Source organism: Carassius auratus, chromosome 41, assembly GCF_003368295.1.
Source record: "Carassius auratus strain Wakin chromosome 41, ASM336829v1, whole genome shotgun sequence".
NCBI lineage: Eukaryota > Metazoa > Chordata > Actinopteri > Cypriniformes > Cyprinidae > Carassius > Carassius auratus.
In genome coordinates, this window is record NC_039283.1 from 22,064,729 (window position 1) to 22,077,251 (window position 12,523).

The window sequence follows — 12,523 nt, forward strand, 5'->3', positions numbered from 1 at the left end:
TAATAAACAACAGATTTTCATTGTAGGTTTGTTGAAACGTTAAAAACATTATGTGAGAAAATGAATGGTGTTTTTACTTTACTTTCAAGAACCTGAAAGTATTATATTTAAACATTATTAAACATTGGTAAAACAGCTTGGTCAAACCAGGTCCTATGAAGCAAGCATGTAATGTACTACAGATTTGTAAATGTGATTTCACAGAACAACACACAGTGGGACCAAAAGGCTTTACTAGGCCTAATCGGTGCTTTACTAGAAAAAGTAAAATATGCATAATCATAAATCCTATCCCACTACACTAAATAATGTCTTTACAATTTTCAGTGTTTTGTGTTGTACTCATGTTTATTCTATGTAATATGTATAGTTGGAGTAACACACAGAAATGAATGCAAATATTATATCTTGAAAATGTCACTTTAATGTGAGCATCCAGCAGTCACATTTATACACCATAACAGTGTGACGTGAATCAAAGACACTAAGAACACAAAGCCATTTTTACGGTTCAATAAACGTATGGATGCTAGGGCTGGGCAGCATATAAAATATGTGCAATATATTTGCAGTCCTTTTCATGTCAGTCCAATGACTGTTGGGATGAAATTTCATTTCTTGTACAGGAAATAGTTGTTTGATATATATATATATATATATATATATATATATATATATATATATATATATATATATATATATAATCAAACAACTAAGACATTAAAATATAATTAGTTAGCTATATCATTCAGCCCTAATGGAAATGAATCCTGAGTTGTGTGTTAAGACACGAAGCACATTTTTGGCTGTTGGTCTGTTGATTATCTGTCTTATCTAATGCATTTCACCTGGTTAGTAGGATGTGCTGTAAGGTTAAGTAAAGATTTGTGCATTCCAGCAGAAATGATGAAACCCCAAGGCAAAGTTCAACATAATGGTCCTTTTGGAGAACCATTAGCAAGTGATACATTCCCTAGAAAATCCCTAGAAAGGTCAGCCGTTTGAGATCTGAGCTGTGATTGGCTAACTGAGCAGCAGGCACTTCCTCATACTGCAGCATTCAGACGACACGGGCCGCAGCGGGAAGCTGTTTTGAACGGTGGTCTCTGTAAATGGACCAGACGTCTGTCCTGAAGTCTGAGTATCCAGTGAACTGGGACGAGCAGCATCATCTGACGGGAAAAGAGACGAACACAGCAGCTTCACCGGACAGAAGGCCGAGCCGCTCGGAGTGAAGTTCACCTTGTTTCTGTCTGGGCAGGAGAAGATGGGAAAGCCTTGTGTTCTACAAGTGCTACAAAGAAAAAAATTATATTATGAGAAGATCAAGAACCAGTCTTGTCATCTGGATGCTGAATAAATAAGTTTTCCATTGATGTATGGTTTATTAGGATCGGACAATATTTGGAATCTGAGAGTGCAAAAAAATTCTAAATACTGAGAAAATTAACATTAAAGTTGTTCAAATCAATTGTAGGAAATTTACAAAATATCTTCATGTAACATGATCTTTACTTTATATCCTAATGATTTTTGTCATAAAAGATAAATCAATAATTTTGACCCATACAATGTTTTATTGGCTATTGCTACAAATATACCCCATGCAGTGTGTGTGTGTGTGTATGTATGTATATATGTGTGTGTGTGTGTGTGTGTGTGTGTGATATATACATGACAATTTTGACTGTGTGTTTCCATGTATGTATGACATTATGTAGTATATATAATATATGCTTGAAATGTTTTAAACAAAAGTTTGAGTGTATTCAGCATTACAACTTTAAAGTTAGTTTTTTAAACTATAAACATTAAAAAATGTTGTAATACTATTAGTCACTTTTTCATTATTTTATTTACTATTATATTAATAAAATATATATAAATTAATTGTATGTATATATATATATATATGTATATATATATATATATATATATATATATATATATATATATAGCTTAGTAATTTTATGTTTGTGATATTTATATATGTAGACTTTATTAATCATGTAAATATTGAATGATTTTTTAATAATAAGTACATATACACATTATACATGCATAAATATATTAGACAATTTGCTAATTTTGTATATTAGTATTTTGGCTGTTGTTTAGTAAACGGTTCTTTGTGTGTGCAATCTCAACAAAATACTTATTTTCAATAACAAATGCCTGGAAAAGTCATGTTATTGTCCACAAACATAGCATTACTATGGAACTAGAAAAACATGTTTAAGCATGATGCTTCAAGTGGTTTGAGTGTTAAACTGATGCTATCAAAAATGAAGGCTCACTGAGCTGTTTTACCAGCAAACACAAAAACCAAAGCAGGATCTCTGGATGTGCACAACAAAAATATGGTTAAAAGTCAAAAAAAAAAAAAAAAATCATATCATTATCAAAAATCTACAGTGTGGTACTTACATGAGATCTTCAAACACTTTGACTTTCTCGCAGCCCTCGGGAGGCTCCCGTTTAAATGTGTAACTATTGTTGGGTTTGGGAGAGCTGGAAAACTGAGGCAGAGGTGAACCACACCTGTAATCTGAGAGGACAAATCAAGCTCTTTATTTGAACAAATCTTCCCTTGCAAACATTCTGTGGAAGCACCACTACCTCTCTCAGCGTCCGCAGCAGGAGAGCAGCAGTAACAGGGACTGCAGGAGATCTGATGTGTGTGATGAAGAGGAGGAACAGGAGCGCGCCCGCCGTCCCGCACCTCCAAAGCCTGGACCAGCAGGACAAAAAAAAGCAACAAATGAAAAAAACATTTTAAAGTGTCACGCTACTGAAATGTTCAAATGAAACCTTGAGTGTGTTTGTACCTTCTCCTCCTCTCTCCCCCAGGCTTCACAGATGAAGACGTTCTCCAGCTCCTGGTTAACACCGTCACTATAGCTGGGCATTCGACACACCACGGGTCTGGAAAGGACAGTATTAGATGAAGAAGCAGAGAGGCGCTTTGGCTGGAAAATAAAAAAAACAGTGAACTGATTAATGTCAAAGTCTGAATCTATAAAATCTATGAATTCATCTCACAAATACATTCAGTATCAAATTTCACCCCAAAAGATAAAAATATCAAATCACATTTTGCTAAAAGAAAATAAAGCTTGTTTTTAGGATCATTATGGTTTTTCATACTGGATGTTTTGCATACATTATGATTGTTCACAGTGCATATATGCATGCATGCATACATACATACATACACACACATATATATATATATATATATATATATATATATATATATATATATATATATATATATATATATATATATATATATATATATATATAATATATATATATATATATATAATATATATATATATACCGAAGAACCAAAAATTAAAAGTGATCAATGGGTCGTAAGCCAAAAATGTTGCAGCAAATGTTGCATTATATTCCAATTTTATGTTAATTATCTTAAATAATAAAAATTTAATTAAATGTTTAAACAAACAAAAGAATAAATAAAACACTTTTTAAAATAATTTTCAATCAAATTCACAATTTTTCCCCTACATTTCAATGGACAAATTAAGCAAAAATATAATATAATAAGCTTCAATGCTATGTTTTTTTCCTCACTTTTTCTTTTCTTTTGTGAATAGGTATAGCTGGCCAAATCAACGCTGCTCTCAAATTTTGTATTTTTCTTTTTATTTAAATAGAATTTAAACAAAATTTGAAAAAAGAACACTGATTTATCTGACGATGCTTTAAATACAAATCATTTAAATACAAATCAATTAACATGTTTGGGGTCAATATTATTGTTATTATTATTATTATTATGTTGTAAACATATATAAAAATAAAATAAGTTTTAATATGTAGTATTTAACAGTATTTCTTTTTTTAACATTTTTTGATTAAAATAACATAGCTTTGGTGAGCGTAAGAGATGTCTTTCAAAATAATTTGACCCCAAACTTATATATACTACTTTTCAAAATGATAAACCACCAAATATTCTGATTCTAAAACCCCAAAATTCTGATTGCTTAGAAAAGTTGACTTCATTTTGGTAATTATAGGTAATTATATCAGAACCAATCCTAAACCAAAGTAAAAAGTACCTGGGGCGTCACTTCTTCTTTCTCCTTGATACTGTGGCTGCCCTGCAAACTGCGCTGGAGCTGCTGACGAAGTTTTGCAATCTAGAAATCACATTTTTACCATTATCAACAAATGGAAGGAAGAATTAAACGGTTACACAAAATCTAAACTCCACCCATGATGACTACTGTATACTAGATGACATGACCTACAATTAACCATGTTTAATAGCGATGTCTAACGTCACAGGTTTCACCAAACATCGCTCAGTGAGTCTTCTGAAGATATGTTTATATCGTGGGTTTCCTAAAGGTGCCAACGAGCCAATAACTTTTCCTGTGTTTTTTCATGCAAACCTCTATGAGATGGTCAGCGCTGCCCCATGATGCCGAGCGTTTGTGTACGATAACCTCTCCTCCATCCTCAGGCCAAAAGCCAGGTGTCTGCAATAAACATGGTTTAAACATGGTTAAAACAGGGTCACCGTGCAAACGCTGACTTTAACTTGTCATGTCCTACACAGAATATATTCTTGAAGTCATGCAACCTTAAATATGTGAATTTTTCATGAAACAACAACAAAATATTAGTGATTGGCAAACAGCATGTGTCGCTTCGACCAAAACCACAACACAACCGATGAACAGACACCCAGAGCTCCAGAAGGCCACAGGAGATGGACAATATTGACAATCATTTTCCAGATCCATGTTTTCGACTGAACCTGCATGTGTCATGTTGCAACTTGAACTTCCAGGCCGTCTTGAATGTCTTCTGTTTTGTGGCATGCCAGCTGATAAACTTCTGAGAAAGTTAAGGTGAAGAAGGGTGGAGGAATATTTATAAATGTTTCAACTGTTTTAGTCCATGTAATAACAGCCATCCATAAAAAGCTTTCACTTTATGGATAAACAAAAGTACAGTAGAAAGCAAGTCATACTGGTTTGTAACGACACAAGAGCATCTATGCATACTTAAAAAAAGTAAAATAAAATATATTTTAATGTAACTTTCATTGAAATGTCATATAATAGATATGTATGCACATTAATGTTTATTTCAATGTTTAATAAGCTTTCCAGTGCAAATGCCTAAAGATTCTTAAATCACAACACATTTACCTGAGAAGGATAAAAATGACATAAGAAGTTTTATGAGAAAATGAACAACATGAACAAATATCTGCCAATGGGCTCAGAAAAAAATCTTCTTAATTTAAAAGGAAAACAAGTTTTCTTACCCCAATGACAGATACTTGTTCTTGGGGTAAGGTGAGCATAAACTCACCTAATTTTGTTCATTTCTTCCAGAACACAAGATTTCATGGTTTACTATATCTTCAATTTGCATCTCAAGTAAATGTATCTTGATTTAAGGATGTTTAGATATTTGTTTTGGAAAACAAGAAGATATTCCTATTTTGCCAAGAATTTGCCAAGACGTTTTTAAGGCCTTGATTCATGGAAGGGTGAAGGAAGAAAACCTGTTCATGAATATTATATTATCTGCAAGTAGCTTGTAAAAGCATACCCATCCAGTTCTTTTTCACAAGGCGACGGTGAATAAATGAACAAAGAATGCCATCTTTTTAAAGAGGTAAACAGGGTCAATACTGATTTCATGTTGACTAAGAAAACAGTCCAACAGAAGGTTCTGAACACCAACCATTAATTCTCCAAGCGCTTTAAACAATGGCAAACGCTGCTACTGTCAACAAAGAGCCTCGGCGTGAAGAGAGACGTTGAGAGAAACAGGCTGATTTTGACATTCTGGGCCGCTCTGGAGCACGAGGCCTCCGCGAGCCGGATCAGACATTAGCATATGTATGGATCTCACTGCAGGCAGCTCAGCTCAGCGCAGGCACACAAAGAGCTGTCGAAGAGCGCCAGGTGGTGCAGAGACACACAGCCATGTGCTCTCCAGCCTTACACACCTACACACACACACACAGAGCGACAGGTGCAAACTGCTGCACCTCCAGAAAGAATTCACTCCACACAAACCAGAGAAAACTTTCTATAACGGCAGACTGCCACCGAACATCGGGCCTTTGTGACGGCTTTGTTTCAGGGGAGGCGAGGGGTCTCAGCGGAGCTAAACCACTGAGCAGTCAAAGACTTCATGATACTAATGAATAAAGGAAACAAAACCCAGTAAGAATAGACTTCATTACCGACAGATGACCATTTTGAGCAAACGAGCAAAACTGGCCTTCAGTATACACTGGCTCCATTTGGACATTTCAGAGCAAGAAGAAATCAAATGTATTTACTTAAATAGACATTTCTGGTCTTATTGTGAATTATTAATTGGTGCATATTATTTTAGATATCACAAAAAGACATGTATGTACTTGGTGCATGTAATTTTAGATTTTACAAAAACAGGTTTCTGGTGTTATTGTGAATCATTTACTGGTGCATGTTTATTTAGATACTACAGAAATAGGTTTTTGGTCTTATTATGAATCATTTCTTGGTGCACGTTATTTTAGATACAATGAAAATTTCTTTTTTTAATAATTGGCATGTCCTCTACAGCGAATGGCTTTATTTGTTTACTTTTCCTTTCTGTATATTGTCAAATATTACATGTACTGAAAACGCCTCAATATTTTTCACTATTTAATTTTTCCCCATTAATATTTAAAAGTCTATTTAAGTTTCAAAATGCTAATATCTGAAAAAAAGGAAACTAATAAAAAAAAATGCATATGCATATAAGTAATGCATATAAATCCTTTTCCAGTCTGTTAATATCCACTGTGGATCAATAAATCAATCCCTGATTGATACAACTTACATTTAGTCTAATTTAATACCCTTTTTAACTTTTTAAAAATTGACAGATTATGAAAATGAAATTGGTTCACATTTGTGTGAATTGTCTAAATAATTAATGTGATTAAAATACAAATGAAACAGCATACAAAGCATCATTTATTTTACACTAAGGAGCACGTGAGGAAACTTTTCAATCTAGATTATAAAAAATAATGACAAAAGTTAGTTTTACAGAGAAAAGTATCAATGATATTTTAATGGAATTTTGTTATCTAATGCAATGACATCCAGCCATTTGAAGTGTAATGTCTCTGCTTGATTCATCAGTGCACAAATTCCAAATAATACATAATTCTCTTAGTATTCTTTTATATAAAACTGAATCATTTGCACCATCTCTGCAACAATTTCCTTTTCCATTAACGTCACTGGTCTCTTATTTTTCAGCTCTCTTGGCTCTATTCTGTTATGCAACGCCCACTTTTGAAATAAATCAATTCATTACAGGCAAAAGCAACTTGTTGTCTTGTTTAATATCCTGTTTGATTTCATTTCTGATTATGGAAATTAAATTGGTTGCAAACGCCAGTACAAGCTGATTTTGAGTTGTAAACGTCCCGATATCTATGTCACTGCATTAAAAAACTTTTCAAGCAAAACATTTCATAAAATTGAATTTTTAGATTCTAAGTACTGTAAATTCCGTTAAGTCACTGAGCATAAAAGAATTGGGTAGTTAGTTCTGAGAAAAGGCCTCATATCAATGATTTGCAGATGCTGTTTTGATATTTTAATATATTATTTTGACAAATGCAATGCCATTCGGACACTGTACATGTTTATTATTATTAAAGTTTTTATTATTAAAGAGTTACTATATGTGAACTGTGAAGCAAATTGCATGTGACATTGACTCACCTGTGTGGCTTTATCACTCATACAGGACGCCTGGAGTTGGTACGGCTCTCGCGGCCACTGTCCAATTAGGTACTGCTCAGGCAGCTTGTCCAATGAGGGCGGCTGTCGACTGGCTGATCGAGCTAATGAGAAAAGAAAAGGCGTTTTTATTATGTATGCAGTGGACAGTGACATGAAAAATTACTGCAGTGCAGTAACAGAGAGGAAGTTGGTGGGTGTCACTGGAAAACTGATGAGCTGTTGCCTCCTCTGTCATAATCGTACTGAAACAGATTGTATTCATGAAGGAAACGGAAGTAACAGAAACATCATATTTACATTTTCTGAAGAAAATTTGACTAGTGTTTGACCATGCAAAACATTCTTGTTTGCAGGCCTAAGTCAAGTCTCTATGATAGTCTGATCTCTAGATATGGCTCAGGTCCCTCTGTCAGTGCAAATTTATGGGATTTTTGTATTTTTTTAATAATCCATCACCACAAAAATACATCCAACTGCTTATAAAATGAATGACAACATCTACCATAATTATGCTAATAATATAATATATAATAACAACTACAGGTGCATCTCAGTAAATTAGAATGTGGTGGATAAGTTAATTTATTTCAGTTATTTAACTCAAATTGTGAATCAAATTGTATTAAATAAATTCAATGCACACAGACTGAAGTAGTTTAACTCTTTGGTTCTTTTAATTGTGATGATTTTGGCTCACATTAAACACAAACCCCCCAATTCACAAATTAGAATACTTCATAAGACCAATAAAAAATAAAGATTTTTTGAATTGCTGACCTGCTGAAAAGAATTGTTGGCCAGCTGAAAAGTATGCTCATTTACTGTACATGTACTCAATACTTGGTAGCGGTTAATTACTGCCTCAATTCGTCGTGCCATGGAGGTGATCAGTTTGTGACACTTCTGAGGTGGTCTGGAAGCCCAGGTTTCATTGACAGTGGCCTTCGGCTCGTCTGCATTGTTTGGTCTCTTTTTTTTCTCATCTTCCTCTTGACAATACCCTATAGATTCTCTCTGGGGTTCAGGTCTGGTGAGTTTGCTGGTCAGTCAAACACACCAACACCATGGTCATTTGACCAACTTATGGTGCTTTTGGCAGTGTGGACAGGTGCCAAATCCTGCTGGAAAATGAAATCAGCATCTTCAAAAAGCTCATCAGCAGAAGTATCCTAAATGTGCTCCAAAATGTCTTGGTAAATGGATGCAGTGACACTGGTTTTAAAAAAATCTTTTTTTTGCTTTATAATCCTCATAAAGCTGCAGTTCTCTCGGTTGGTTGAGCATCTTTTTCTTCCACACTTTTTCCTTTCACTCAACTTTCTGTTAACATGCTTGGATACAGCACTCTGTGAACAGCTTCTTTGGCAATGAATGTTTGTGGCTTACCCTCCTTGTGAAGGGTGTAAATGATTGTCTTCTGTACAACTGTCAGATCAGCCGTCTTCCCCATGATTGTGTAGCCTAGTGAACCAAACTGAGAGACCATTTAGAAGGCTCAGGAAACCTTTGCATGTGTTTTGAGTTGATTAGCTGATTGACATGTCACCATATTCTAATTTATTGTGATAGTGAATTGGTGGGTTATTGTTAAATGTGAGCCAAAATCATCACAATTAGAAGAACCAAAGACTTCAGCTACTTCAGTCTGTGTGCATTGAATTCATATAATACACAAGTTCTACAATTTGACTTGAATTACTGAAATAAATGAACTTTTCCATGACATTCTAATTTATTGAGATGCACTTGAATATATATAAACTTTTAACACACTGTACTTTTATAGATTTTATTGATTGAATACAAATGAGTTCTCACATTAAGGTTATGCTCTGAGGACACACAGGAGGAAATGAAACAAAGTGAAACTGCTCACAGTGAAACCCACATACATGTACACACATGCACCAACAGCTGAAATTCAAAACAACTCGCTTGCATGCAGCCCACAGAGCAATTCCTGCGAGTGTTTGCTCTCTGCTCCAGCTCTGCAAACACAAAATGTCAAAGCCTATGCAAAAGAGCCAACAAAATGGCACTGTCGGTTTACCCTCTGCTCATTGTTTTACACCATTGTACCAAAAAAACACAACTCAGCAAGTAACACTCATTATCAGACGTGTCGCAGCACGGCTGCTTACAGTACAGGCCTCAAACACTGAAGCAGTCTGAATGATAACCATCAACATTTTTAGCCCAGTACACACACCTTTTCTCAATGCATTTGTTGGGGGACGGCTACACTACATTCACTTGCAGATTGCAGCGAGGCAGCTGCAAGGTCTTTGTGTGAAGGAGAAGCGTTTCAAATGCAAATCTACACAAGCATCAGGCACTCCACGAGGACGGGAGATACATAGAGAGCTGTCCGACTTATTAGGTACAGCCTGCCTGGCCAGAACAGTTTAGACAATAGTAGTTTACTCATATAAGAACAGGAATGGAATACTAGATTACTAACTCCTGAATAGTGTGCAGTATATACTATATAGTTCATACATAGTATGTACAGTAAAACACAACGCCATTATAAATGTCTCCAAAAGCAAAGTGCTACATTGTTGTCACGTGATGTTGCATGTTTAATTCAGAAAGAGGTGTGGAGTTATGGTGCGTCAGATGGTATTTACAAGATCAATGCACATAAATGAGTGTTTTAACTTTGCTTAATTTTTTTGTAGAAAAGGTGCATCACCATTTTGCTCCGATAAAAGTGACGTGAACGCAGCTGATGTCATAATTAAGACTTTTCAACTCATATATATGAACTTCCCATGAGGACTTGAATGCACCTTGTGGCAAAAAAATATTTAATCTTGTAATAAAATAAAATGTTAAAATATATGAAGATTTGTCAGATTTGCAAGGTTCTTCTACAGTGCACACTATACATACTGCATACTGCAGAAGAGTAGTATGGTAGAGTGTTATTCCAAGTTTGACTACATCAAAGACGTGTTTGTCATCTGAGGAAATGTTCAAATGCGTGATACATAATGAATAATGTAGATTGGGTCATTTATTACTGAATATTAAACCAGTTTTGCTAAATAAAATATAGATTTTTTTGTGATAATGATCATCTGATTGTATAATATCTTACTTATATACACAACTTCCTGTCAAATAAATGAATGTGGAAGTTTGATGATAAAGATCAAAATTACACAGCTGTTTAAAAAATGGTTGATCACGCAACTTTATGTCAATATTATGAGATATAAATCTTGAATGCCACTATTGACTTATCAGAATCAAGTCCAAGGAGCAGGGCAATAAAATGAAACTATATGATACTTCACAAAATAGTTTGGGAAGTGGTCTGTGGTTCATATGCTGTAAACATTTTGTATCATCCTGAAAAACCCTGAATTAATGGTTGAATGGTTAAAAAAGTAAAAGAAAGAAAGAAAGAATGAAAGAAAGAAATATACTTACATGCCCCTTAAATGTAACAACTGAGAGAACTAATGCTATTTTCACAGAAACATATAGAAACGTAACACACACATATACACACAAAGTTACAGCCTACAGAAATTTGGCATCATACTGGATCTGGGTTTCAAGGGTCTAATCATGTTCTGGATTTGGGTCTTAGTGGGTCTAGGTTTGGTTTGGGATCTAACTTTGATTTAATATAACAGCTATTTAATTATTTTTTCGAATCAGTTCTTATTTTCTTTGTACAGGTTCTTTAACAGTTGACCGATGTGAATCTGTATCAAATAATACTGCGCAACATTTTACTTACACAGATACTATAATTAAACAATGTTGTCTTGTTCAGTGATTTAAACCTAACTGCACATACTATTCAGATCATAAAATGTCTAAAAAAAACCTTAGGAAGGAAAGTCCAATCAATAAATATCCAATGTGGAAGATGCAGTCAAATCAAGCTCACATGAAAAATAAAGAGTTACAGATCACATACAAAGAGTTTAAGACCAAACAAACTCAATAACTGGAGTTCAAACACATTAAATTTAAAAATGCATTATGTATTTATAAAATAAAAAAGCTTACCTCTCCCTGCTGATATAAAGTGACTCTCTGATGGGATCCTGGTGGGCTTAGTGATCTGCTTCATATTTGCGGCATGTGATGATGATGATGATGATAGTGATGATGCTGATGGACTTCTGCTGTGTCTTGAAGAGGAGAATGAAGCTGATCTCGTCTGATCACTCCATCTCAGAGGGACACTGGCAGACACAGGCTGGAGAGTGGAGTTACTGTTGCACTTGGTGCGTATATGCGCACGAGAAACACTAATTATCTCCAGAACGAGAACTGAAAACGTGTTCATGCGAAAACCCGAGCTATTATCAACCTTCGCTTCCTCTTAACCTATTGTGACCGTACGAGCTTGTCGTTCCCTGTAAAACTTTGCATCGAAGTTGACGCAAAGTTCAGACGCTGGTCCAAACTCTCCAGTGCTCCTGCGCTGACAGATGTGAACAGTAAAGGCAGTGGGCGGGCGGAAGGCACGGCATGCTGAATCTGATTGGAGCAGAGACCAGCGTTGCTCGTTGCTTATTGGCTTGTACGTTCCAACTTGCAGCGAAGAGCCAATGAGATCACTGCATCATCAGCTGGGGTGGAGATTAGTTTTGCGTGAAAAACAGACATTGCTTTGGACCTGTGGAATGTTTTTATGTTGTCTCATATTCTGAACAAAGAAAGTGTAGGAGTATTGTTTACATTCCGGAAAACATTACTTGAAT

General features: G+C 35.0%; 1 protein-coding gene across 1 annotated transcript; it reads right to left on the reverse strand.

Annotated features, from left to right (window-relative positions):
• Positions 1 to 401: 401 nt before the first annotated feature.
• Positions 402 to 12,263, reverse strand: LOC113059286 (glucocorticoid-induced transcript 1 protein-like). The gene is made up of 8 exons (XM_026227666.1): positions 11,823 to 12,263; positions 7,773 to 7,894; positions 4,428 to 4,514; positions 4,092 to 4,172; positions 2,829 to 2,969; positions 2,620 to 2,731; positions 2,428 to 2,548; positions 402 to 1,294 (listed from the first exon to the last, which is right to left on the reverse strand). The coding sequence occupies exons 1-8, from the start codon at positions 12,103 to 12,105 to the stop codon at positions 1,024 to 1,026; spliced, it is 1,218 nt and encodes a 405-aa protein (XP_026083451.1). The 5' UTR covers positions 12,106 to 12,263; the 3' UTR covers positions 402 to 1,023.
• Between the last annotated feature and the right edge of the window lie 260 nt (positions 12,264 to 12,523).

Coding starts and splice junctions, on each gene's coding strand:
- LOC113059286 (XM_026227666.1), bottom strand. CDS start 12,105: ATGAACACGTTTTCAGTTCTCGTTCTGGAGATAATTAGTGTTTCTCGT. Junction 7,895..11,822: donor CTTTATATCAGCAGGGAGAG/GTAAGCTTTTTT, acceptor TTTTCTCATTAG/CTCGATCAGCCAGTCGACAG. Junction 2,732..2,828: donor GGGGGAGAGAGGAGGAGAAG/GTACAAACACAC, acceptor CTGCTGGTCCAG/GCTTTGGAGGTGCGGGACGG.